We start from the raw sequence: 24,086 nt of genomic DNA, 5'->3' as shown, positions 1-24,086 counted from the left end.
GCTTAAACTAATAACACACAAAGAATTAAATGTTACCATGTTTTTATTGAACACACCATGTAAACATTCACAGTGCAGGTGGAAAAAGTATGTGAACCCTTGGATTTTATAAAACTGGTTGAACGTTCTTTTGGAAGCAATAACTGCAACCAAACGTTTCCTGTAGTTGCAGATCAGACGTGCACAACGGTCAGGAGTAATTCTTGACCATTCCTCTTTACAGAACTGTTTCAGTTCAGCAATATTCTTGGGATGTCTGGTGTAAATCGCTTTCTTGAGGTCCTGCCACAGCATCTCAATCGGGTTGAGGTCAGGACTCTGACTGGGCCACTCCAGAAGGGGTATTTTCTTCTGTTTAAGCCATTCTGTTGTTGATTTACTTCTTTGCTTTGGGTCGTTGTCCTGTTGCAACACCCATCTTCTGTTGAGCTTCAGCTGGTGGACAGATGGCCTTAAGTTCTCCTGCAAAATGTCTTGATAAACTTGGGAATTCATCTTTCCTTCGATGATAGCAATCCGTCTGGGCCCTGACGCAGCAAAGCAGCCCCAAACCATGATGCCCCCACCACCATACTTCACAGTTGGGATAAGGTTTTGATGTTGGTGTACTGTGCCTCTTTTTCTCCACACATAGTGTTGTGTGTTTCTTCCAAACAATTCAACTTTGGTTTCATCTGTCCACAGAATATTTTGCCAGTACTGCTGTGGAACATCCAGGTGCTCTTGTGCAAACTGTAAACATGCAGCAATGCTTTTTTGGGACAGCAGTGGCATCCTCTGTGGTATCCTCCCATGAAATCCATTCTTGTTTAGTGTTTTACGCATCGTAGATTTGCTAACAGGGATGTTAGCATATGCAAGAGACTTCTGTAAGTCTTTAGCTGACACTCTAGGATTCTTCTTCACCTCATTGAGCAGTCTACGCTGTGCTCTTGCAGTCATCTTTACAGCATGGCCACTCCTAGGGAGAGTAGCAGCAGTGCTGAACTTTCTCCATTTATAGACAATTTGTCTTACCGTGGACTGATAAACAGCAAGGCTTTTAGAGATACTTTTATAACCCTTTCCAGCTTTATGGAAGTCAACAATTCTTAATCGTAGGTCTTCTGAGAGCTCTTTTGTGCGAGGCATCATTCACATCAGGCAATGCTTCTTGTAAAAAGCAAACCCAGAACTGGTGTGTGTTTTTTATAGGGCAGGGCAGCTGTAACCAACACCTCCAATCTCATCTCATTGATTGGACTCCAGTTGGCTGACACCTCACTTTAATTAGCTCTTGGAGAGGTCATTAGTCTAGGGGTTCACATACTTTTTCCACCTGCACTGTGAATGTTTACATGGTGTGTTCAATAAAAACATGGTAACATTTAAATTCTTTGTGTGTTATTAGTTTAAGCAGACTGTGATTGTCCATTGTTGTGATTTAGATGAAGATCAGATCACATTTTATGACCAATTTGTGCAGAAATCCATATTATTACAAAGGGTTCACATACTTTTTCTTGCAACTGTGTATATACAGTACAGACCAAAAGTTTGGACACCTTCTCATTCAAAAGTAATGCAGAGTAATTTGTTTACTGGAGGGACTGGGTTTTAGACCAAGAGCTCACCTTGTTTAGTTAGTTATTGGGAAGCCAAGCTGTAGAAGAAATGGCTTTTTAAGTTTTTGTTAAACACACATATACAGTACAGACCAAAAGTTTGGACACACCTTCTCATTCAAAGAGTTTTCTTTATTTTCATGACTATGAAAATTGTAGATTCACACTGAAGGCATCAAAACTATGAATTAACACATGTGGAATTATATACATAACAAAAAAGTGTGAAACAACTGAAAATATGTCATATTCTGGGGTTCTTCAAAGTAGCCACCTTTTGCTTTGATTACTGCTTTGCACACTCTTGGCATTCTCTTGATGAGCTTCAAGAGGTAGTCACCTGAAATGGTTTTCACTTCACAGGTGTGCCCTGTCAGGTTTAATAAAGTGGGATTTCTTGCCTTATAAATGGGGTTGGGACCATCAGTTGCATTGTGGAGAAGTCAGGTGGATACACAGCTGATAGTCCTACTGAATAGACTGTTAGAATTTGTACTATGGCAAGAAAAAAAGCAGCCAAGTAAAGAAAAACGAGTGGCCATCATTACTTTAAGAAATGAAGGTCAGTCAGCCCGAAAAATTGGTAAAACTTTGAAAGTGTCCCCAAGTGCAGTCACAAAAACCATCAAGCGCTACAAAGAAACTGGCTCACATGCGGACCGCCCCAGGAAAGGAAGACCAAGAGTCACCTCTGCTGCGGAGGATAAGTTCATCTGAGTCACCAGCCTCAGAAATCGCAGGTTAACAGCAGCTCAGATTAGAGACCAGGTCAATGCCACACAGAGTTCTAGCAGTAGACACATCTCTAGAACAACTGTTAAGAGGAGACTGTGTGAATCAGGCCTTCATGGTAGAATATCTGCTAGGAAACCACTGCTAAGGACAGGCAACAAGCAGAAGAGACTTGTTTGGGCTAAAGAACACAAGGAATGGACATTAGACCAGTGGAAATCTGTGCTTTGGTCCGATGAGTCCAAATTTGAGATCTTTGGTTCCAACCACCGTGTCTTTGTGCGACGCAGAAAAGGTGAACGGATGGACTCTACATGCCTGGTTCCCACCGTGAAGCATGAAGGAGGTGGTGTGATGGTGCTTTGCTGGTGACACTGTTGGGGATTTATTCAAAATTGAAGGCATACTGAACCAGTATGGCTACCACAGCATCTTGCAGCGGCATGCTATTCCATCCGGTTTGCGTTTAGTTGGACCATCATTTATTTTTCAACAGGACAATGACCCCAAACACACCTCTAGGCTGTGTAAGGGCTATTTGACCATGAAGGAGAGTGATGGGGTGCTGCGCCAGATGACCTGGCCTCCACAGTCACCGGACCTGAACCCAATCGAGATGGTTTGGGGTGAGCTGGACCGCAGAGTGAAGGCAAAAGGGCCAACAAGTGCTAAGCATCTCTGGGAACTCCTTCAAGACTGTTGGAAGACCATTTCAGGTGACTACCTCTTGAAGCTCATCAAGAGAATGCCAAGAGTGTGCAAAGCAGTAATCAAAGCAAAAGGTGGCTACTTTGAAGAACCTAGAATATGACATATTTTCAGTTGTTTCACACTTTTTTGTTATGTATATAATTCCACATGTGTTAATTCATAGTTTTGATGCCTTCAGTGTGAATCTACAATTTTCATAGTCATGAAAATAAAGAAAACTCTTTGAATGAGAAGGTGTGTCCAAACTTTTGGTCTGTACTGTATATGTGTGTTTAACAAAAACTTAAAGCCATTTCTTCTACAGCTTGGCTTCCCAATAACTAACTAAACAAGGTGAGCTCTTGGTCTAAAACCCAGTCCCTCCAGTAAACAAATTACTCTGCATATAGGGGGTCATTTATTATACTGAAATACGTCTATATTAGGTGTATTTCAGGCGTAGATGGCGGCGCAATGGTTAGTTGCGCCAATATCTGTGACTTCGCCCTGCTCACACCAGGTCTAAAATTGTGGGTGTGGTGTGGACAGCCTCAGAAGCTGTCTTACATTTAGAACTAGCGCTGGATGCGCCGAAGTTATGGAGACACCTTGCCTCTTTATAACTTTGGCAGATCCAGCTGAGATCTACAGACATTGAAGCTTACCGTTATTACACGTAGATTGACGTCTTCTGGAAGAAGGGGATATGCACTTGTACACTGGAGAAAACAGAAGTTTGGATTAATTGGTTTTACAAGCTCGTAAACACGACGCATGGTATCCATTGACTGCATTCCACTCGATATCACCATTGGTCGACCTATAGAGAAACAAAAGATTTACATTGTAACGTGAACCTTACAAATACAATGCACTAAAAAAGTGTAATTAATTTGAAGCAAATAACATAATATAATTTGAACGCATAACAGTGTTTTTCAGTTTACGTATACAATGAAAGTGATATAAATAACTATAGGTCTCCTAACTTTAAATTTTGGTGCAGTTTGGTGTTCTCTACTCAGATCTATATTCTACCTGACCAACCATACCTCCTTTTCAATGTTGCATGCTCTGAATCAAAGAACTAGGGCATGCACAGTACAAACTTACCTAGTCCACTACCTCCCCCTCCACTGTACATCCAAGACAATGTGTCGGTACATGCGCAGCAGGAGTGGGCTGCATTGAATGAATTAAATTCTGCATATGCGCCGATAAAATATCGTAGCCAGATAGAAATGTTGGATTGCTGCAAAACTCAGAATGCAGTTATGTCTCAAGCAGATATGTAAATGATCAAAAGTGTGGATCATGCCACAAGACGACAGAAAAGGGATTCCCTGCAGCCCTATAAAAAGGCTCTCAGAGGCTTATTTTGGGTAGTGTACTTCTTGGCGAGAGAGTGGTCTGCTAGACATGCCTCTATGATGCCCTCAGACATTCTGCCCAGTTGACAAACTTTGAGAGGGGGAGCATCATTGAACTGAGAGAAGTAGGATGGTCATTTTGATAAATTACTTATATTCTAGGCCATTCTGACCTAGCTGTTAGGTGTTGTTGGGAGCAGTGGTTATGTGAGGACACAGACACACGGAGAGCAGGCTCCAGACGGTCGAGACAGACCAGCATTAGAGAGGATGGTTTGAGCTGCTTGTGCTTGTCAGTGGATATCACAGTTTTGTTGGCCACCATCCAGGCACAGGTGGCTCCTTCATTACACACCCCTGTCTCTGCCTAAACAGGCCCTTAGCAGAAGGAAACTTGGTGTCACAGCCTTATGAGTTTTGCCACTTACAGCCAAACACCACTGCCTTCATTTGCAGTGGTGTTGTGAACGAGAAACCTAGTGACAACGAGCCTATGATAGTCTTATTTCTGTCAACATTTATCACGGTTTGCTACCTTGGAGGTAATCTGTTCAAACTTCTTGTCATTAAAGGGGTACCTGGCACGAAAAGTTTGAGAACCACAGGTGTAGACTACAGCATACGGTTACAGTAGCAAGTGAGATGCCTGGCCCTGCCAATCATGGGGAGCTTTGCTGCTCTGAGAGGCTTGTACCCAAACCACAAGGCACTGAAGACCAAATTTACACATCACTAAAAAGTGATTCTCAAGAACAGAGCCAACTGAGACATCTTTTTACTCATCAGAATCAGTGCTAGCACGCATTATGCCTAGTTTAATAGGGTTGATTCTTGGTGACAGATGCTCTATACTATCTTTTAGACCTGTATGAACTTTGTAGGTCATTGTCCTTTTGCTGTACATGGTGATCCCCACAGATAGACCCCACCTATCCTGCAATGATATAATATCCATGCAGTTACTATACAAGTCGCAGAGCTCTCTGTACTTCGGTACATACAGAAGCCTTATGGACAAGATGACTTATACTGAAGCCTTAGTCCTGGAGCTCAGCTTTCAGGGATCACACTGTTTATCAGAAATTCTAAGCACTAGATAAGACCTGTTATTGAACAAGTGATCATGTTTGAGTTTTTTTATTTATTTATCTGCTATCAACTCTAAATATTCCTGACAAACAATACAAGCTTAGGTGTCTGGATATACTATAGTAAAAGTCCAAGAGAACTAGTATGGGAAATCCATGATTTTGACTCGTACACCCAGCCCCCACCCTTTCCATCTAGAAGAAGTGTGGGAGTCCAACAACTAGAAGAACCAATTATTCTTAAAGAATGACAGCTGCTAAGTGGGAGGTCATCAGCAGCTCACATTCCTCGATTCAACTTCTTGAACATGGTTTTCCAAATCATGGATCCATATTTTCCGTCTGTTTCCCCATCTGCCATTGAAAAGGAGAGGACTCCCCCAATGATCACGCCTCATCATACTGCTGTTTGACCAGTAAACCTCTTCGAAAAGCGACACATAGACTGGCTTAGTGGGCAACAAGCATCTGAGGCTACTTCTCATCCCATACATGAAGTTCTGTATCCGAAAATTCAGACATGCTGTCAAACAGCATCATAGACAACAGGTATTTTTTTGTTTTGTGGTTTATTTTTTAAGTCCAGCATTTTGTGCTGATTCATTTAGATACAGAGCTCTAAATCTCCTGCACTAAAAGTGGTAAAATTTTGTCTTTCTATAGCCACCACTAGGGGTATTTGGAGCTTTCAAAGATAAGAAAAAAAAAAAAAGTTTGGCCCACTATAAAGACACTGAACAAACAACATTGGAGGTAAAAGGTCTTCTAACTACAAGGGAGGGAAACTTGTTACTTTGCTCCTCAAGTCACCAGAGAAATCTCCATACTTCGGTTTTTCTATCACTTGTACCCAATGCAGCATTCAATGGTAATTGCTTACATTCTAACATCATAAGTGTGTCATTATGTAAATGCTCCCCTCCAATGCTCCAATTTCTGAAGTTATTATGCGAAGTCTTGCGAGACTTGGCAAAGTAATAACTTTGGCTCATCGGAGCCAATACATTCTAATACTGTACGGAGCGCTCACTCTGTACAGTATTGAAACAAAGTATTATGCAAAACGACTTTGGATGTTTCATCCCTACTCACAATCACTAATGGAATTCACTGACTGTGAATAAGGGCTAAGGAGGAGGCGGTTTGGGGCCAACGGTCATGTGATGTCAGCAAATAGTATGAGACTACTGGAACTCTGCAGTGAGTGAGACTTGAAGCGGGTGAACGGGACATATCTAATGGACATTACAGTGAACAAGACAACTAAAGAAAAATCTCCTTGAGGCTGGGTTCAGACCTGAGCGTTTTACAGCGCGTTCCTACTACGCGCTGTAAAACGCTCAACAGGCAAGAACCAATGATTCCCTATGGGAATGGTTCTCACCTGAGCGTTTTACAGCGCGTACGATCGCGCTGTAAAACGCCCGAGGCCCCAAGAAGTACAGGAGCTTCTTTGGGGGCGTCTTGTCGCGCGTTCCAGTACATAGACTTCCGGGAACGCGCGACAATGGGCGTTCGCATACTACCGGAGCCGCGTATGTGAGACTCCGGAGAATCGCGCATACACAGCGCTCAGGTCAGTACCAAGTTGATAATATACAGTGAAAGACAAAGAATACACCTACCTTTCTCAGCGGTTTTTTTTATATAGGGCAAATTATTAGTGTCTCCTGACGCCACTTTAAGGAATGGAACGTTAATTTCATGAAGGAACTCAACTGCCATCTAAAAACAGAACATTAACAAGAGGCCAAATATAATCAGTGCTTTAAAAATACATTTTCTAAAGAATACAACACAATGTTTATTTATTATTTTTTTCCCCACTTTTTCTTATTCAGTACTCTGGTATAAAATGAATACTGTACATAGAGAATCTTTAAAATTCTAGTAACTTTAAAATAAAGAAGAATTATAAAGGCAGGAAACTAACCACCATATGCAGGTCTAATGTCTAGACTCTGTGGGCAATTGATATTGACAGTATTGTAAGTCATTACTAAAACTTTACTAAACGTAGGGCTAGATTTTGACTTCTGCACCACAATGGTGCATGACATTCTATAGACCAGTGTTTTCCTAAACGAGGAATCCCCTGCTGAAAAAAAATATAACATCAAAGTACCCCCAAGGCAGTGATCATACACAGTGATACACCTATTAGTCGGGATCTGTCACCAGCAAGCTCCCTAGTCAACTGTTTCCATAGATAATTAGGTTCCCTGATTAAAACAGTTTTTTGAGGGTTGATCTGAGGCTCTGTACCTTAGTTATGAGTTACTTTCTTAATATGCAGATTAGGCCTTTGGTGAAATAATGGTGTCACCATTGCAGAAAGTAGCGGATCTTGACTGCAACAAGAGCAATGATGACACCTTCATTGATCCCAAGGCCTAATTTGTATATTAAGAAAAAGTATCATAACTCAGGAATGCAGCTTCGGATCAAAAAAAAGAAACTGGATTTTAAAATCGGGTGAACCACAGCTATGTGTCTATGCAAACAGTTTAATAGAGAGGTCACTGGTGGCAGATTCCCTTTAAACGCACTGCATGAAGACAGTGTGAGATTTTCTTTTAGACAGTTTTATAAATCTGCCCCAATTGCATGTACGCCCTGGGATACATGTACCACAAGTTGTCGGTATAGGCTATTCAAATGAAAACGTTTAATGCACCAGTAAGGCCTCTTTCACACGGGCGAGTATTCTGCGCGGATGCGATGCGCGAGTTGAACGCATTGCACCCGCACTGAATCCTGACCCATTCATTTCTATAGGGGCTGTGCACATGAGCGGTGATGGTCACGCATCACTTGTGCGTTGCGTGAAAATCGCAGCATGCTCCTCTTTGTGAGTTTTTCACGCAACGCAGCCCCCTAGGAGTGAATGGGGTTGCGTGAAAATCGCAAGCATCCGCAAGCAAGTGCGGATGCGGTGCGATTTTCACGCACGGTTGCTAGGAGACGACCGGGATGGAGACCCGATCATTATTATTATTATTATCATCATCAACATGGTTATAAAGGGAAAATAATAGCATTCTGAATACAGAATGCATAGTAAAATAGCGCTGGAGAGGTTACATTTTTTTTTAACTCACCTTAGTCCACTTGCTCGCGTAGCCGGCATCTCCTTCTGTCTTGATCTTAGCTCTGTGTAGCAACAAGGACCTTTGGTGACGTCACTCCAGTCATCACATGATCTTTTACCATGGAGCTGGATCATGTGATGACCGGAGTGACGTCACCACAGGTCCTGTTGCTACACAAAACTAATATGAAGACAGAAGGAGATGCCGGCTACGCGAGCAAGTGGACTAAGGTGAGTTAAATTATTACTTTATTACATTTTTAACCCCTCCAGCGCTATTGTCCTATGCATTCTGTATTCAGAATGCTATTATTTTCCCTTATAACCATGTTATAAGGGAAAATAATATAATCTACAGAACACCGATCCCAAGCCCAAACGTCTGTGAAGGGGTTTGGGTACCAAAGACGCGCGATTTTTCTCACGCGAGTGCAAAACGCATTACAATGTTTTGCACTCGCGCGGAAATATCACGGGTGTTCCCACAATGCACCCGCACATTTTCCCGCAACGCCCGTGTGAAAAGGGGCCTAAAAGTTGCAGCAGAGAAATACTTTCAGTCTTTCCAGCACAGCACAATGACCATTTCCTTCCTTAAAGGGGTTTTCCGAGACATAAATACTGATTACCTATCCTCAAGATAGGTCACCAGTATCTGATCAGTGGGGGTACAACACGTGCGACCCCTGTTGATCAGCTCATTGAGAGGACATCGGTGCTCGCAGTGACACAGAGTCCTTCTTGCAGCTTTTCCTAGGCCAGTGACTACATGTTTATCGGACACATGGCCTAGGCGCAGCTCAGACCCATAGAAGTGAATGAAGCTGAGCACAGTACCAAGCACAGCCAATATACAATGTACGGCTCTGTGCTTGGTGAGCACAGAGAAGGCCGCGGCACTCACAGGAGCGCCGATGCCTTCTCAAGCAGCTGATCGGCGGGTGTCGGACACCCAGCGATCCGATCCAGAGGATAGGTCACCAGTAGTAAAATCTCCGGAAACCCTTTTAAGACTGTATGATGTGGTGCAGCAGTTCCAGTATCTTCTATGGGTAGAACGTAGGTGCTGTGTGCCCCCAGTCCCAGTAGGTGTAGTCTTACCTCATCCATTCCAGAGGCTGTGAAGCATATTCCTATTTCCTTCGCATACTTCTGCAGCTCCCGGAACTGATCATGACTGAACTCCAGATGGCGCTTGTGCTCCCCGTATGTCTTTCCCCATGAATGTGGCGAGGTATATGGTCGTTCTAAAACTTTTTTATTAAATTTGTATTCTAACTCACTCTTCTGGAATTTGGCACAGTCAGCCCCGCACTCCTGTAAGAAGAAACAAGCATGCTGTATGTAAAAGGTAGAAAACCAACAAATGATTGAGGGCGTGAATGACTTAAGATAATATATATATATAAAAATAAAAAATAAAGCTACCGCAGCACTCAGTGTCTCCAATCAATGTGTAGATTTATTCCCCAAGAAATGTATTCTTGGTGAATAAGTCTACACATTGAATTGAAGCCACTAAGTGCTGCGGTAACCTTTTTTTTTTTATATTATCTGCTGGCGATCTACAGGCATGAACCTAGCACCACCACCTAATGGACCTAACAATGTTTTATATGTAACTGTAAGTGCTGCTACACCTTCTTCGTTTTTGCTGGTGAACGAGCTAAGAATCATCTAGCAAATTTCAGGTATGTTTGTCTCAGTTGGATCAATATGTGGGAGATATCAGGGATATAAAATCCGGTAAAAACTGTAAAAGAAAATTATACTATAAGGTATATTAGTAACTATGTGAACGTGAACTAACAGGTGTAACGTGAATTCAAAAGATTTGAGATTGAATACGCTTATGCAAGCTAAGTGAATAAATATATTTACTAAGTGTGATTAAATATAAGATAAAACAGACAAATCACAAACAGAATAACAGAAAGTAAATAATCACTAGCCTACATATGCAATATGGGGTAGGACTTCCGGTCAGCTATGCTATAGAACATGGCAGTCTACCACATGATCACACATGACTGACACCCAAGGAAGCATCAGAGATGGGGCAAATAAATACTTGCATCCTACCTAGGATGAAGTGCCAAGTGGAGTCACACCTAATTGTCCTTGTTCTCATCAGCCACATTGTCTCTGAGATTACTTAGAAATGTGATCTTACCAGCACAATGGGGATGGATACTAACTAACTTATAACCAACTACATTACAAGGAAAAAACTTTATTATACAGAATATTAATAGGTAATATAAAAGAGACAGAATTAATGGGGACAGAACCAATCAGTACTTAAAAATACCCTTACAATACAATAGGGAAATTCCTCATAACAGCTACAGATGGCTGTACACATAAAATAAAGTTCAGCAAAAGTCCAATTTTAATGACCGGATGATCATATGTATATCTGGGCTTCACTACTCTCACCAGATGGCAGAGGTCAGGTGAAAGTGGGATTGTGCATGTTGGATTTCAACATAGATTATGGTTTGTTCCTGCGGTAGAGAAGCTATGCAAAAGAAGCCTGGCAGCAGCTAAGAACTAGTTCACACTTCAGTTATTTTCATCAGCGAGCCCAAACCAGGAGTGAAGTCTACTCAGATAAAATATGATGGAAAAATTTTCTCCTAGTTTTGGCTCACAATAAGGCCGAATGCACACGGCCGAGAGTGGTCCATGGTATGCCGGGCTGGATTCCTGTTCAGAGCAGGAGCGCACGGTGTCATTAGTTACTAGGACGCCGTGCGCTTCATGTCGCCGCTGCACTACAGTAATACACTATACGAGTGTATTACTGTAATGCAGCGGCGACATAGCAACCAATGACGCCGTGCGCTCCTGGCTCTGAACAGGAATCCAGCCCGGCATACCATGGACCGCTCTCGGCCGCGGAAGACGGCTGTGTGCATTCGGCCTAACTGATGGAAATAACTGACCAAATAATTCAAGTGTAAACTAGGCCTTAGTCCTTTCTCATATATGCACACCGTGTATGCAGGTTTATTATATTGGAGCCAAAAGATGAATGAGCTAAAATCTATTTCGTATAAATGGCCAGCTTTAACGGTAAAGGAAGTCTGAAAGACAAATCCTGTCTCATCTGAGGTTCATGTAACTGCTCTGTCCCTACAGCCTGCTGTGTATTGCTACCCTGCCTCCTAAGATTAGCTGATAAACCCAGCAGAAAGCCTGTGCATGTCCATAGATGCTTTATAGTCTACTAATCCAATCAACCAAACCACCAATGAGAAAAATAGTATATGGTAATTGCAACACATATACTGAGCTAAAAAAGTTCCATAAGGGACAGTTTGAATTTCCACTTTAATTTCTACATTTTATGTCAGTCACTGATCTACGTTATATTTTTTTTTATTCCTCATTATTCCTGGAAAACGGATGACCTGATCTCAGGATAGGCCATCAATATCAGATCAATGGGGGTCCGAATCCCAGCACCCCAGCCAGTCAGCTGTTTATAGGGCCCATGGAGCTTAGGGAAACGCTGCGGCCTGTGACACTACGTCAGTCATATAGCCCTTGTGCAGCACAGTTAACAGGAATGAACTGCAATACCAGGCAGAGTTTTACACTGTACGGCACTGCGCCTGGTATAGGAGGAAGAGGCTGCAGCACTCGTCCGAGTACCGTGGCCCCATTAAACAGCTGATCGGAGGTGTCAGACTCAGACTCCAACTGATAGGATACTGATGATCTATCTTGAGGCTAGCAATAGATAAGCCTTTTTATGGTCCTATAACAATGCCCATTACAATAAAACAAAAAACTAGGCAAATCCCATTTTTGCCCTCAGTCACTTCATTAGATCATGTACTTGCTACACCCACTCAGTAAGCAGGATTCTGAGCGTCTGCATAACATTAACTGCAGATGGTTTCATAACACAACAGGACATCCTTACTTTGTAATGCTACAAGCCAAGAAAAAAAATAATAAAAGTATATAAAAAATTGGCCAAGTGATATAGTGACTTAGGGTCCATTCACACGTCCGTTGTTTCTTTCCTGATCTGTTCAGTTTTTTGCTGAACGGAGCCTAGGGGCCCCATAGATTATAATTTCCTGCATGCACGACTTTGTCTCCGCTTCATTTTCAATGGGTCCCGAAAAAAAATTGGACATTGTGCTGTCCGATTTTTTTTCAGGACTTATTGAAAATGAATGGGTACAGAACTGGTCCAGATCTGTTCCGCAAAAAAAACTGAACAGATCAGGAAAGAAACAACGGACGTGTGAGAGGAGCCTTATTCAGAGTGTTTGCTAAGCAGCAGGGATATGATGCAGTCCATTTGTATCATGGTACAGCTTCGTTGTTATCTTAAAGGGTTTCTGACACTAGAATTTTCAGTATTAGACTGGCTGACATTAGCGATCTGCTAATGTCAGCCGCACCTAACTCTGCTATTCTTGTGATTATTTATGCCCCAGTTACTGCAGAATTTTACATCAAGACACGGAGGCTCCTATTGCTATCTCTTCCTTTACTGTTCCACCAATAGCAGCAAAGAAAATTTACATACTGAACATTGTAACCATGACAACCGTAGTCCCACCCCCAGACAGCCCCTATAACAGGCAACTCCTCCTCTGGGTCTTCCTCTTTCTTTGCTGCTGCCACCAGATAAGTGCTGCAAATTTTTACCTTGTGCTTTTGCATTGTTTCGGATTGGTTTAATCCTATTATTCGTTTTATTTCATGCGTTTTCTCTGCATATGTAGTGGGTTTGTTTGCACCTGTTTCTCTGGGCTTCGGCCCTTATGGTTTATATGGGAGATTTATTTTACCCGGTTTGCTTATTGTGGGGGTTCTCCCCTCTCTGCCTTTTTGTGGTTCCCTATTGTTTTCCCTTGTTAGCGCCGTCGCGCTTCTTTCCCCACCCCGCCGGGTTATTGTCTCTTTTTCCCCTTTTCCCCCCTCTGTTTTGTTTACCTTTCTTGTGATCTCGCCGGGGATCCTTGCGCTTCCTGCGGCCGGACCTTCTTTCGCGCGCTGCCGGGCTATCGCGTAGTCTCGCGAGATCCCGGCGGCCATCTTGGTCCTCTACTATCGCGGGATTTCGGCGGCCATCTTAGTCCCCGCCTGGTTTCCGTCCGGATCGGTCGCATCTCTCTGCGCTCCCTCTGCCGCGCTCGCTCCTGCCTCATCGCGCCTGGGTGATTAACCCTTGCGCTCTAGATAGGTATTTTGGCCCACATTAGTCCGTTATTATCCCGGTCCTCGCGTGACTATTATCCACACAATGTCCACTGCAGATTTACCCTCCAGCCAGGCCTGCCCAGCGCCTGCAGAGGAGATGGAGAGGGATGACCCTCGTACTCTGGCCATTCAACAATCGGTCTCTAGTGCCATTATATCCGCTATGGGATCCATGTCCACTATGCTGGCTACAACCATTTCACAGGCCCTGGCTGCACACCCCCCTAGGGAGTCCCTGCAGCCTGCCCCTGCAATAGTGACGCCGTCTGATGCCATTGATGCTCCTGTTTCACAGGATGATAGAATTGGTGTGCGTGCGGCCACCCATGAGAGCGTGCTACGTTCACGCAAGAGAGCCTTACCGCGCCAGGCAGAAAAGGCGCGCACGTGGAAATGTGCCAGAGCACAACCAGGTGCCGATCCCGATTCGGATCCCAGCTCAGACTTAGAGGCGTTGGAGGATCTGGATTATCCCTCTGATGAGGAAACCCAGGGTCAGACTCCCACTGCTAGGGGCCCCGTCCCTTCCACTTCCTTTGCGGTCGGCTCTGCTCCTCCAGCGGTCGATTTGACGTCGGCATTGGCGGACCCTTCCGGCGAACTTATGTTCGACCCTGATACACTCCATCACCCTAGGTCGGCGGAATGGCTCCCGTCTGACCACGTGGGTAAATACCTGGAAGCTCGGGTTCGCCACCCGTTAAGTAAGGATGCTCGCAATAAGCTCCGCGCTGAATGCCCCAGACCCCTGGTCCCTAATAAGGTCTGTGATACCCCTGTGGTCGACCCCAAGATGACCCAATTTTTGGCCAAAACGGGCTGGAACCCACGTAAAGGGTTAGGACTCCGCCTTGAGGAGCTGCCAGGATAAGCTCCTGGATGTGTTTGGGCCCCTCACTAAAGTTGTTGGAATTGGCAGAAGCTGCCAGAGCAGATGGCTCCAGTATTGATCCCGAGGAGCTTCGGGGTTGGGCTCAAAGAGCGATTTGTGTCGCTGGTAATGCCAACACGTCCCTATCTATTGAACGGCGTAAGGCCATTCTCTTTAAGATTGACCCTAAGCTGGCTAATCTTGCCCTGACCGAGGCAGGTAAGGAGGCACAGGGACTGCTATTCGGCGACTCCTTTATTAAGGATCTCGGCCGTTATGTTGGCGCATTCACTGCATTAGATAAGGCCCAGTCCTCTATGCGCAGAGTGTTTCAGGGACGGGTCTCCAACAGGGCCGGCAGTACCAGGGGCCGCCTGTCCGGCCGATCTACCTTCCACGCTCGTGGCGTGGGCCGAGGCTCCTTTCACCAAAGACCTCCTTTCCAGGATCAGAGGGGCTCCTCGACTTTCTTCCCGGCCAGAGGCGGCAATTGGCGTTCCAGGTCCTTCCGTGGGAACCCCAACTCAAGACGTCCTTTCGGTAAGTCGTCCCTTAGCGGGGGTTTCTTCTCCCCTTTACATAGGGGGCAGACTCCGACATTTTTTCCGTGCTTGGTCGGAGATTAGTTCAGACCCGTGGATTTTGTCCACCGTCAGGGGTTTCCTGATCGAACTAGTGGACTCCCCTTTCCGGCTCCCCCCTCCCTCCCCTTTTCTGCTTTCCAGGCCGGATCGCTCCCTGGTGGATATAGAACTGAGGTCACTTTTCCAAAAAGGTGCGATAGAACGGGCTCCTCCGTCCCCTGGGAGAGTCGTCAGCAATATCTTTCTGGTCCAGAAGAAGGGCGGACAAATGCGCCCAGTGATAAATCTTCGGTCGCTGAACTCCATAGTGCGCTATCGCCACTTCAAGATGGAGGGGATTCACCTTCTCAGGGATCTGCTCCTTCCGAGGGATTGGATGGTGAAATTGGACCTAAAGGACGCTTACCTGACGGTTCCCATCGATCCTTCGTCCAGGGACCTTCTCTGTTTTCTATGGGGGGGGAGACGTGGCGCTTCACTTGCCTCCCGTTCGGTCTGTCCTCGGCTCCCTGGTGCTTCACCAAACTAATGCGACCAGCCATGGCCTGGCTCCGCAGTCGGGGTGTTCGTCTGATCATATATCTGGACGACATCCTTATCATGCATCATTCCAGCTCAACCTTGCTGGACCATCTACGCTGGACATCGGATCTGCTGTCACGCCTCAGTTTTCTTCTGAATCAGGAGAAGTCGTGCTTGACCCCTCTGCAGAGGATGGATTTTCTGGGATTCACAGTGGACTCTGTGTCCGAGTCCCTCAGCCAAACTGCGAGCCATTCGGAAGGAATTGAGGCACGCCCTGTCGTCCCCTCAGTTAACCTTACGCCACCTTGCCCGCATCATCGGCCTGCTGGCCTCCTCCATCCAGGCAGTGTTTCCGGCCCCGTTGCACTATCGTGCCCTTCAGCGGCTCAAGATTGCGCACCTTCGCTCCGGTGCGGCCTTTGCGGACGCAGTGACACTGGATTCGGAAGCCAGGGAGGAGCTTCGTTGGTGGATCGCCAACTTGGAGGCGTGGAATGGCAAGGCGATCTTCGGTCTCCAGCCGGAGTTTACGGTGGAGTCGGATGCGAGCCTACAGGGCTGGGCGCCCACTGCAATGGCGTTTCCACGGGCGGTCGCTGGACTTCGGAGGAATCGAGATTGCACATCAACTCGTTGGAACTTTTGGCGGGGTCCTTTGCCATTCGGAGTTTTACCAACGGGATGGCTCATGCTTGCATCCTTCTGCGTATGGACAACGTTTCGGCGGTCCGCTACGTCAACCGTTTGGGTGGTACCCGGTCGGCGACGCTGGCTCGACTTGCGAAGGAGTTTTGGTCCTATTGCCTCTCCAAGGACATTGTGGTCCAGGCGGAATACCTTCCCGGTCTCCACAACACTCGAGCGGATCAGAGTTCACGTTGTTTCACGGACGGCAGCGATTGGAGGTTGGCCCCGAGGATATTTTCCGCGATCTCAGACGTCTGGGGCCCCTTTGCGGTGGATCTGTTTGCTTCGAGGCTCAACGCCCAGCTCCCTCGGTTCTTCAGCTGGCGCCCGGATCCGGGGGCGGAAGCGGTGGATGCCTTTCTGCAGGATTGGTCGAGGTCACTTCTGTATGCGTTTCCCCCGTTCGCGATGATTCCGAGGATGCTCCTGCAGGTTCGCCGCCAGATGGCCGAATTGGTGGTGGTGGTTCCCTTTTGGGGGACTCAGAGTTGGTTCCCGGCTCTCTTGGAGCTCCTAGTGGACGTACCATTTCTTCTCCCGGACCTCGCGGATCTTCTTTGCGACCCCAGAGAGGGTTGTGCCACCCCCTTCTGCTGGACGGGACTCTTCAGCTGCTGGCGTGTCGGGTCTCCGGATCCCTGGAGAGGTCGAGGGCATTTCGGACTCAGCTAGACGACTCCTGGACAATGCATGGGCTCCCGGCACCCGAAAATCTTATCGGGCAGCTTGGGGATCTTGGTCTAGTTGGTGCATGGCACGGGACTTGGATCCCATTTCGGCACCTGTGAGTGATCTTTTGCAATTTCTTACCTCTGTTTGAGGCTGATAAGGCTTATAGGACGATCAATCTTTTTCGTTCGGCCATTTCCTCTACTCACCGGGGGTTCGAGGGTACCCCTGCGGGCCAACACCCCTTGGTTTGCCGCCTCCTGCGTGGCTCTCGCCTTACTCACCCTCCGCGCCCTCGTTTTACTACCACTTGGGACGTCTCTTCGGTCTTGTCGTTTCTTGCGGCTTGGCCCGACAATTCGGATCTTTCTTTGCGTCAGTTGTCTGCTAAGTTGCTAGTGCTCTTCTGTCTTATTTCTTGTAAGAGGGTGTCGGATGTGCGGGCGTTGGATCACGACGCCAGGTCCTTCACGCCTGAGGGGGTCTCCTTTTAATATCTCGAGACGCACCAAGACCCATATCACGACTGTGTCTTATCCTTGTTTCCCCGTCCTCTCCGGCTCTTTGTCCCGTGGCTTGTTTGTGGGAATACGAATCTAGGACTAGGGCCTACCGCTCTCCTGCGGTCCCACAGCTTTTCCTCTCTATTCGTTATCCCTTCGGTCCGGTATCTAGTCCGACTTTGGCTCGTTGGATGAAGTGGGTTATGTCCCTTGCGGGGATCGATACTTCTGTTTTTACGGCGCATTCGGCCAGGGGCGCATCTGCCACCTCTTTGGCTATTTCAGGGGCTCGTATGGAGGATATCTTACGTCTGGCGGACTGGTCTAGGGTCACGACCTTCAGGGAGTATTATTTTCGCCCTCCTCCTCATTTGTTCGCTTCCGTGATTGCGCAGCTTTGAACTAGCAATAGGAGCCTCCGTGTCTTGATGTAAAACTTATTGATTTTCCTAGTCTACGACGTAAAGTCATAGTTTTATTAAAGACACGGAGGCGAGTATTGCCCGCCCTGTGTTGCCCGCCCAGGTGTTGTTTTCTCTATTTTCGGAGGAGGTGTGGTTTGCTGTTTTACATGCAGGCTTATTGTTATTATGCTTCTTTATTGCTATTATTATTATTATTGTTATTATTATTATTATTATTATTATTAATGATGATGTTATTCATTGTCATATTTGTTTATTGGTCTCTTGATGGTTTCTCTGCCATTTTCGGACTGCCGCCTTGTTGGTCTGGCCTGTTATTTACACTTGCCATATTCTTTGTTTCTTCTAGGTTGAGCGACCGCTGATGTTTGGGATCTACGTCCTTCTGTTTTCTCCTCAGGAGTGTTAGCCCGGTTGGCTTCGTTTGTGGAGTTCGCTTGGAGCGGTGCGGTTTCGCTTCCAGTTCCGGTTTCTTGTTGGGCGGTTCCGGTTGGTGTCAGGTCCAAAGAAAGAGGAAGACCCAGAGGAGGAGTTGCCTGTTATAGGGGCTGTCTGGGGGTGGGACTACGGTTGTCATGGTTACAATGTTCAGTATGTACATTTTCTTTGCTGCTATTGGTGGAACAGTAAAGGAAGAGATAGTTTTATTAAAGACACGGAGGCGAGTATTGCTATGACTTTACGTCGTAGACTAGGAAAATCAATAAGTTCTTACTTTTATAATATGTAAATGAGCCTCGAGGAGCAGGTGGGCATTGCTCCTGCACCTAGAGGCTCCCGTCTCCCACCTGATTACACGCCCTCCAAGTCTTGATTGACAGGGCCAGGCAGCGTTCGCATCCTCCTGCCGCCCCTGTGCGCTGGGAAAATCTCGCACCCTTCAGTATTCGGCGCAAGCTCGGTGAGAAAGCTGGCAGCCGGCGAGCGTCATTCCCTCACCGCGCCTGCGCTGCATACTGAACGGCACAAGTTTTTTTTTTAGGATAATCACAAGAATAACAGTTAGGTGCAGCTGACGTTAGCACGTCGCTAATGTCAGCCAGTTTAATAGTGAAAACTCTAGTGACAGAAACCCTTTAAACTAGGCGTTTCATTTGTATTCACATAGTTTTATTTCATGTAACCCCAATGTGACAAGCCATTAAATCTACACAGATCAGCCAGAACCACCGACAGGTGACGTGAGTAACACCTCTCAAGGCACGGGACATATAAGGCTGCTTCCACATCAGCGTTCAGCCTTTCTGTTCCATTATAGGGGCAGAAAGGACAGAATGGCGTATAACTGAGCTGAACGGAGCCTAGGGGCCCCATAGATTATAATTTCCTGCATGCACGACTTTTGTCTCCGCTTCAAAAGTCTTCCTCTGGGAAGAAACCTAACAGACCCCATTATAGTATATGGGACCCGGATCAGTTATGGCTGAATCAGTCCTTTCGCTGATCTGAAGTCAGCCTGAGAGTGTATTCAGAAAACTGCATTGGAAAAAATAAATAAAATTTGGTTTTCTGTACATTTACAGATTTTACAGGGGCATTTTTTCCCACTGCGGTTTTAACCACACCTAACTGCACTTTCTGAATACACCCTCAGGCCTCATGCACACGACCGTTTTGCGGGTCCACATCCGATCCGCAGTTTTTGCGGCTCGGGTGCGGACCCATTCACTTCAATGGGGCCGCAAAAGATGCGGACAGCACTCCGTGTGGCGTCTGCATCCGTTGCTCCGTTCCGAGGCCCCACAAAAAAAAAAAAAAATATAAATGAATGGTTTTGACTGGGAAGGCCGGTATTTCCCTCCCAACATGTGCGGCTGGGCTGGTTTACAGCCAGGTGAGGTCAAATACCAGTCCGGGTTTTGGCAGCACCTGGCTGTCCCTTAATAGGAAGCTGGGCTCAGCAGCTGAGTCTCTGTTTTTAGGATCTGAGGCTTTGTGCCATGCTGGAGGGCGCGGAGCCGCATGCTGGGGAAACAGACACATAAAAGTGTCATTAAGTACGTTACCCAGATGCAAGATCGGATAGAGACAGTATTGCCTCTTGTTGGGGAGCATATGGAGCGAGCCCAGAGTCGGGTCTATAATCAGCAGGTTTGGGTCCGAATCTTTAACCCGGGTGATCGGGTTTTGGTTCAGTAAGTTTCTGGTTAGGTGGCAGAAGCCCTACGAGGTACTCAAGAAAATTGGAGATGTAAACTACAAGGTACACCAGCCAGGGCGGCAAAAGCCGGAGCAGGTTTACCATGTGAATTTACTCAAACCATGGAAAGATAGGGAAACCTGTACAAAAGACAGCCTGTGGCCGGGTTTTTCGGTATGAGATGATGGTTTGATTGGCACTATTTTAGGGTGCATATGACTTTTTGATCGCTTGCTATTACACTTTTTGTGATGTAAGGTGACAAAAAAAAAAAAAAAAAAAAAGTTTTTTGGACACTTTTTTTTACGGCGTTCACCAGAGAGGTTAGGTCATGTGATATTTTTATAGAGCAGGTTCTTATGGACGCGGCGATACCTAATATGTCTACTTTTTTTATTTACTTACGTTTTAAACATCATTTTTAAACCAAAAAAAAAAATATATCTAAAAATTATATTTTAGTGTCTCCATATTCGGAGAGCCATAGTATGTGTATATATATATATATATATATATATATATATATATATATATATATATATATATATATATATATATATATATATATATATATATATATATATATATATATATATATACACACACATATATATATACACACACACACACACACACACACACAGGTCTGTGTCTGTGTCTATATATATACACACACACACACACACACACACAGGATAATGCTTGATAAAGACTGCATTGAGCAGTTGAAACGTTGCAAGGGGGGGGGGGGGGGTCGTCAATAAAGGGTCCACCGTTTTTCACTTTATCCTTTAGAGTGCTGCCTCATCTTTTGGATATACAGTTGCAAGAAAAAGTATGTGAACCCTTTGGAATTATATGGATTTCTGCACAAATTGATCATAAAATGTGATCTGATCTTCATCTAAGTCACAACAATAGACAATCACAGTCTGCTTAAACTAATAACACACAAATAATTAAATGTTGCCATGTTTTTATTGAACACACCATGTAAACATTTACATTGCAGGTGGAAAAAGTATGTGAACCCTTGGATTTAATAACTGGTTGAACCTCCTTTGACAGCAATAACTTCAACCAAACGTTTCCTGTAGTTGCAGGTCAGACGTGGACAACGGTCAGGAGTATTTCTTGACCATTCCTCTTTACAGAACTGTTTCAGTTCAGTAATATTCTTGGGATGTCTGGTGTGAATCGCTTTCTTGAGGTCATGCCACAGCATCTCAATCGGGTTGAGGTCAGGACTCTGACTGGGCCACTCCAGAAGGCGTATTTTCTTCTGTTTAAGCCATTCTGTTGTTGATTTACTTCTATGCTTTGGGTCATTGTCCTGTTGCAACACCCATCTTCTGTTGAGCTTCAGCTGGTGGACAGATGGCCTTAAGTTCTCCTGCAAAATGTCTTGATAAACTTGGGAATTCATTTTTCCTTCGATGATAGCAATCCATCCAGGCCCTGACGCAGCAAAGCAGCCCCAAACCATGATGCCCCCACCACCATACTTCACAGTTGGGATGAGGTTTTGATGTTGATGTGCTTTGCCTCTTTTTCTCCACACATAGTGTTGTGTGCTTCTTCCAAACAACTCAACTTTGGTTTCATCTGTCCACAGAATATTTTGCCAGTACTGCTGTGGAACATCCAGGTGCTCTTGTGCAAACTGTAAACGTGCAGCAATGTTTTTTTTGGACTGCAGTGCTTCCTCTGTGGTAGTATCCTCCCATGAAATTCATTCTTGTTTAGTGTTTTACGCATCGTAGATTCGCTAACAGGGATGTTAGCATATGCCAGAGACTTTTGTAAGTCTTTAGCTGACACTCTAGGATTCTTCTTCAGCTCATTGAGCAGTCTGCGCTGTGCTCTTGCAGTCATCTTTACAGGACGGCCACTCCTAGGGATAGTAGCACTAGTGCTGAAATTTCTCCATTTATAGACAATTTGTCTTACCGTGGACTGATGAAAAGCAAGGCTTATGGAGATACTTTTATAACCCTTTCCAGCTTTATGCAAGTCATCAATGCTTAATCGTAGGTCTTCTAAGAGCTCTTTTGTGCAAGGCATCATTCACATCAGGCATCGCTTCTTATGAAAAGCAAACCCAGAACTGGTGTGTGATTTTATAGGGCAGGGCAGCTGTAACCAACACCTCCAATCTCATCTCATTGATTAGACTCCAGTTGGCTGACACCTCACTCAGTTAGCTCTTGGAGATGTCATTAGTCTAGGGGTTCACATACTTTTTCCACCTGCACTGTGAATGTTTACATGGTGTGTTAAATAAAAACATGGTAACATTTAATTATTTGTGTTATTAGTTTAAGCAGACTGTGATTGTCTATTGTTGTGACTTAAATGAAGATCCGATCACATGTTATGACTAATTTGTGCAGAAATCCATATAATTCCAAAGGGTTCACATACTTTTTCTTGCAACTGTATATCATCTATTTAGCTGTTGAGCCTGCGGCTTGGAGGATTTTGCACCCGTGGTCTATTGGACTAGTGCTGCTGACTGAATTTTTGTTTGTGTTATATATTATATAAGAAAAGCATGGCGTGGCAGCCTGGTCTGGTCGTGACTAGCCAAAGGAGTGGGGTTTACACAGGAGGAGGGGGGAAAAGGCATACAAAAAATTTGCTGTGGGGCCAATCACTTCTAGCTACGCCCCTGATTCCAATATTCTGCATGCAACAGAATGTCTATTTTAGTGAACGTGATCTTTTAGGTAAAGCCGGTATGTGATCAACAACGTGAATCTAGCCTAACCAGTATGGCCAGGTACATTCACTTTGGTCTGATGACAAGTCCCTGATAAACAATGACAGTTCACAATACAAGATCATGTTTCAGTGCTATAGATGAGATTAAGACTGCCAGGGAGAGCTTAGAGGGGGCAGGAAGAGGACTCCTCATACCCAATGGGAGACAATGGTAAGGGGCCAACAACCGCTTCCTGAAGTCAGGAGAAGAGGTCTGGAGCACAAAACTAAGAAGCAAAGTCAGACTCTGGAGCGCAGGAAACCAGTTAAAAAAAATCTACTAAAAACAACTATATTATGTGTTTCGCAGGTGGACCACCTCCTTCCTCAGATACAAACAAGATATGGCATAGAGGCAATTTAAACCCAATTCCAGAAGATAAGTGCAAAAACCAGAAATGGAGCATCAGAAAAAAAAAAAAAAATCCTTAATGTTGCCCCCCTTTCAACAGCTTCGTTTACCCCTCGGGCACCAGGGTATGTATACGGAAGATCCAGTTTGCCTCCCTGTTTACCAGGCGGGCAAAACGATTTTTTAGATGCAGAAGTTTAACGAATCAGCAGTTTAAAAAAAGCGATGACTCTGTTATGGGGTAAAGAAAAATGTTAGGATGCATTGTGGTTACACCTTCCTAAACTGAGGTAACGCTGGTGCCTATTCAGCCTATTCTTCTTGGGCTGAATAGTGTGACCAATGTACTGCAAATTGCATGGTCAGATGAGAAGACAAACTACAAAAGTAGAGGAAAAAAATAAAAAACTTTATAGAAAACATGAATCAGTCACTGCAGATCTGAAAGATGTGGAACCAAGGCCTATGTCATAACAAAAGCAATTAGTGATACCACACCTAAAACAGCCAAGTGCAGAAACTGCATGGTCTGAACTCGGCTCTGACAGCATAGGTCTTAAACAGCTAGAGACCAGAATAATTTAACGACTGACCCCTTCTAAATCTAGTAGCGGGTTTTGGTGGAACAACTTTTTAAGAATGGGGTCACAACGAAGCAGATAATTCTCCGAAACTGACCAAAAGGGACGTTCTGGAGCCATTTGGGATAGTGGTTCCTCCGATAGTCAATATAGCTACTAACATCCAACATCTTGAATAAAGT

General features: G+C 45.1%; 1 protein-coding gene across 1 annotated transcript in view; it reads right to left on the bottom strand.

The window, feature by feature from the left end:
* NANS (N-acetylneuraminate synthase) overlaps window positions 1–24,086 on the bottom strand; it is a 48,771-nt gene that overhangs the window by 8,614 nt on the left and 16,071 nt on the right. Inside the window, 3 exon segments of the mRNA XM_044270779.1 lie at window positions 3,692–3,846; window positions 7,110–7,209; window positions 9,677–9,892. Coding sequence (XP_044126714.1) covers window positions 3,692–3,846; window positions 7,110–7,209; window positions 9,677–9,892 — 471 coding nt within the window.

This window comes from Bufo gargarizans, chromosome 1 (genome assembly GCF_014858855.1).
Source record: "Bufo gargarizans isolate SCDJY-AF-19 chromosome 1, ASM1485885v1, whole genome shotgun sequence".
Taxonomy (NCBI): Eukaryota; Metazoa; Chordata; class Amphibia; order Anura; family Bufonidae; genus Bufo; species Bufo gargarizans.
Note: the sequence above shows the minus strand (reverse complement) of the source record. Positions and strands in the feature narration are given on the sequence as shown.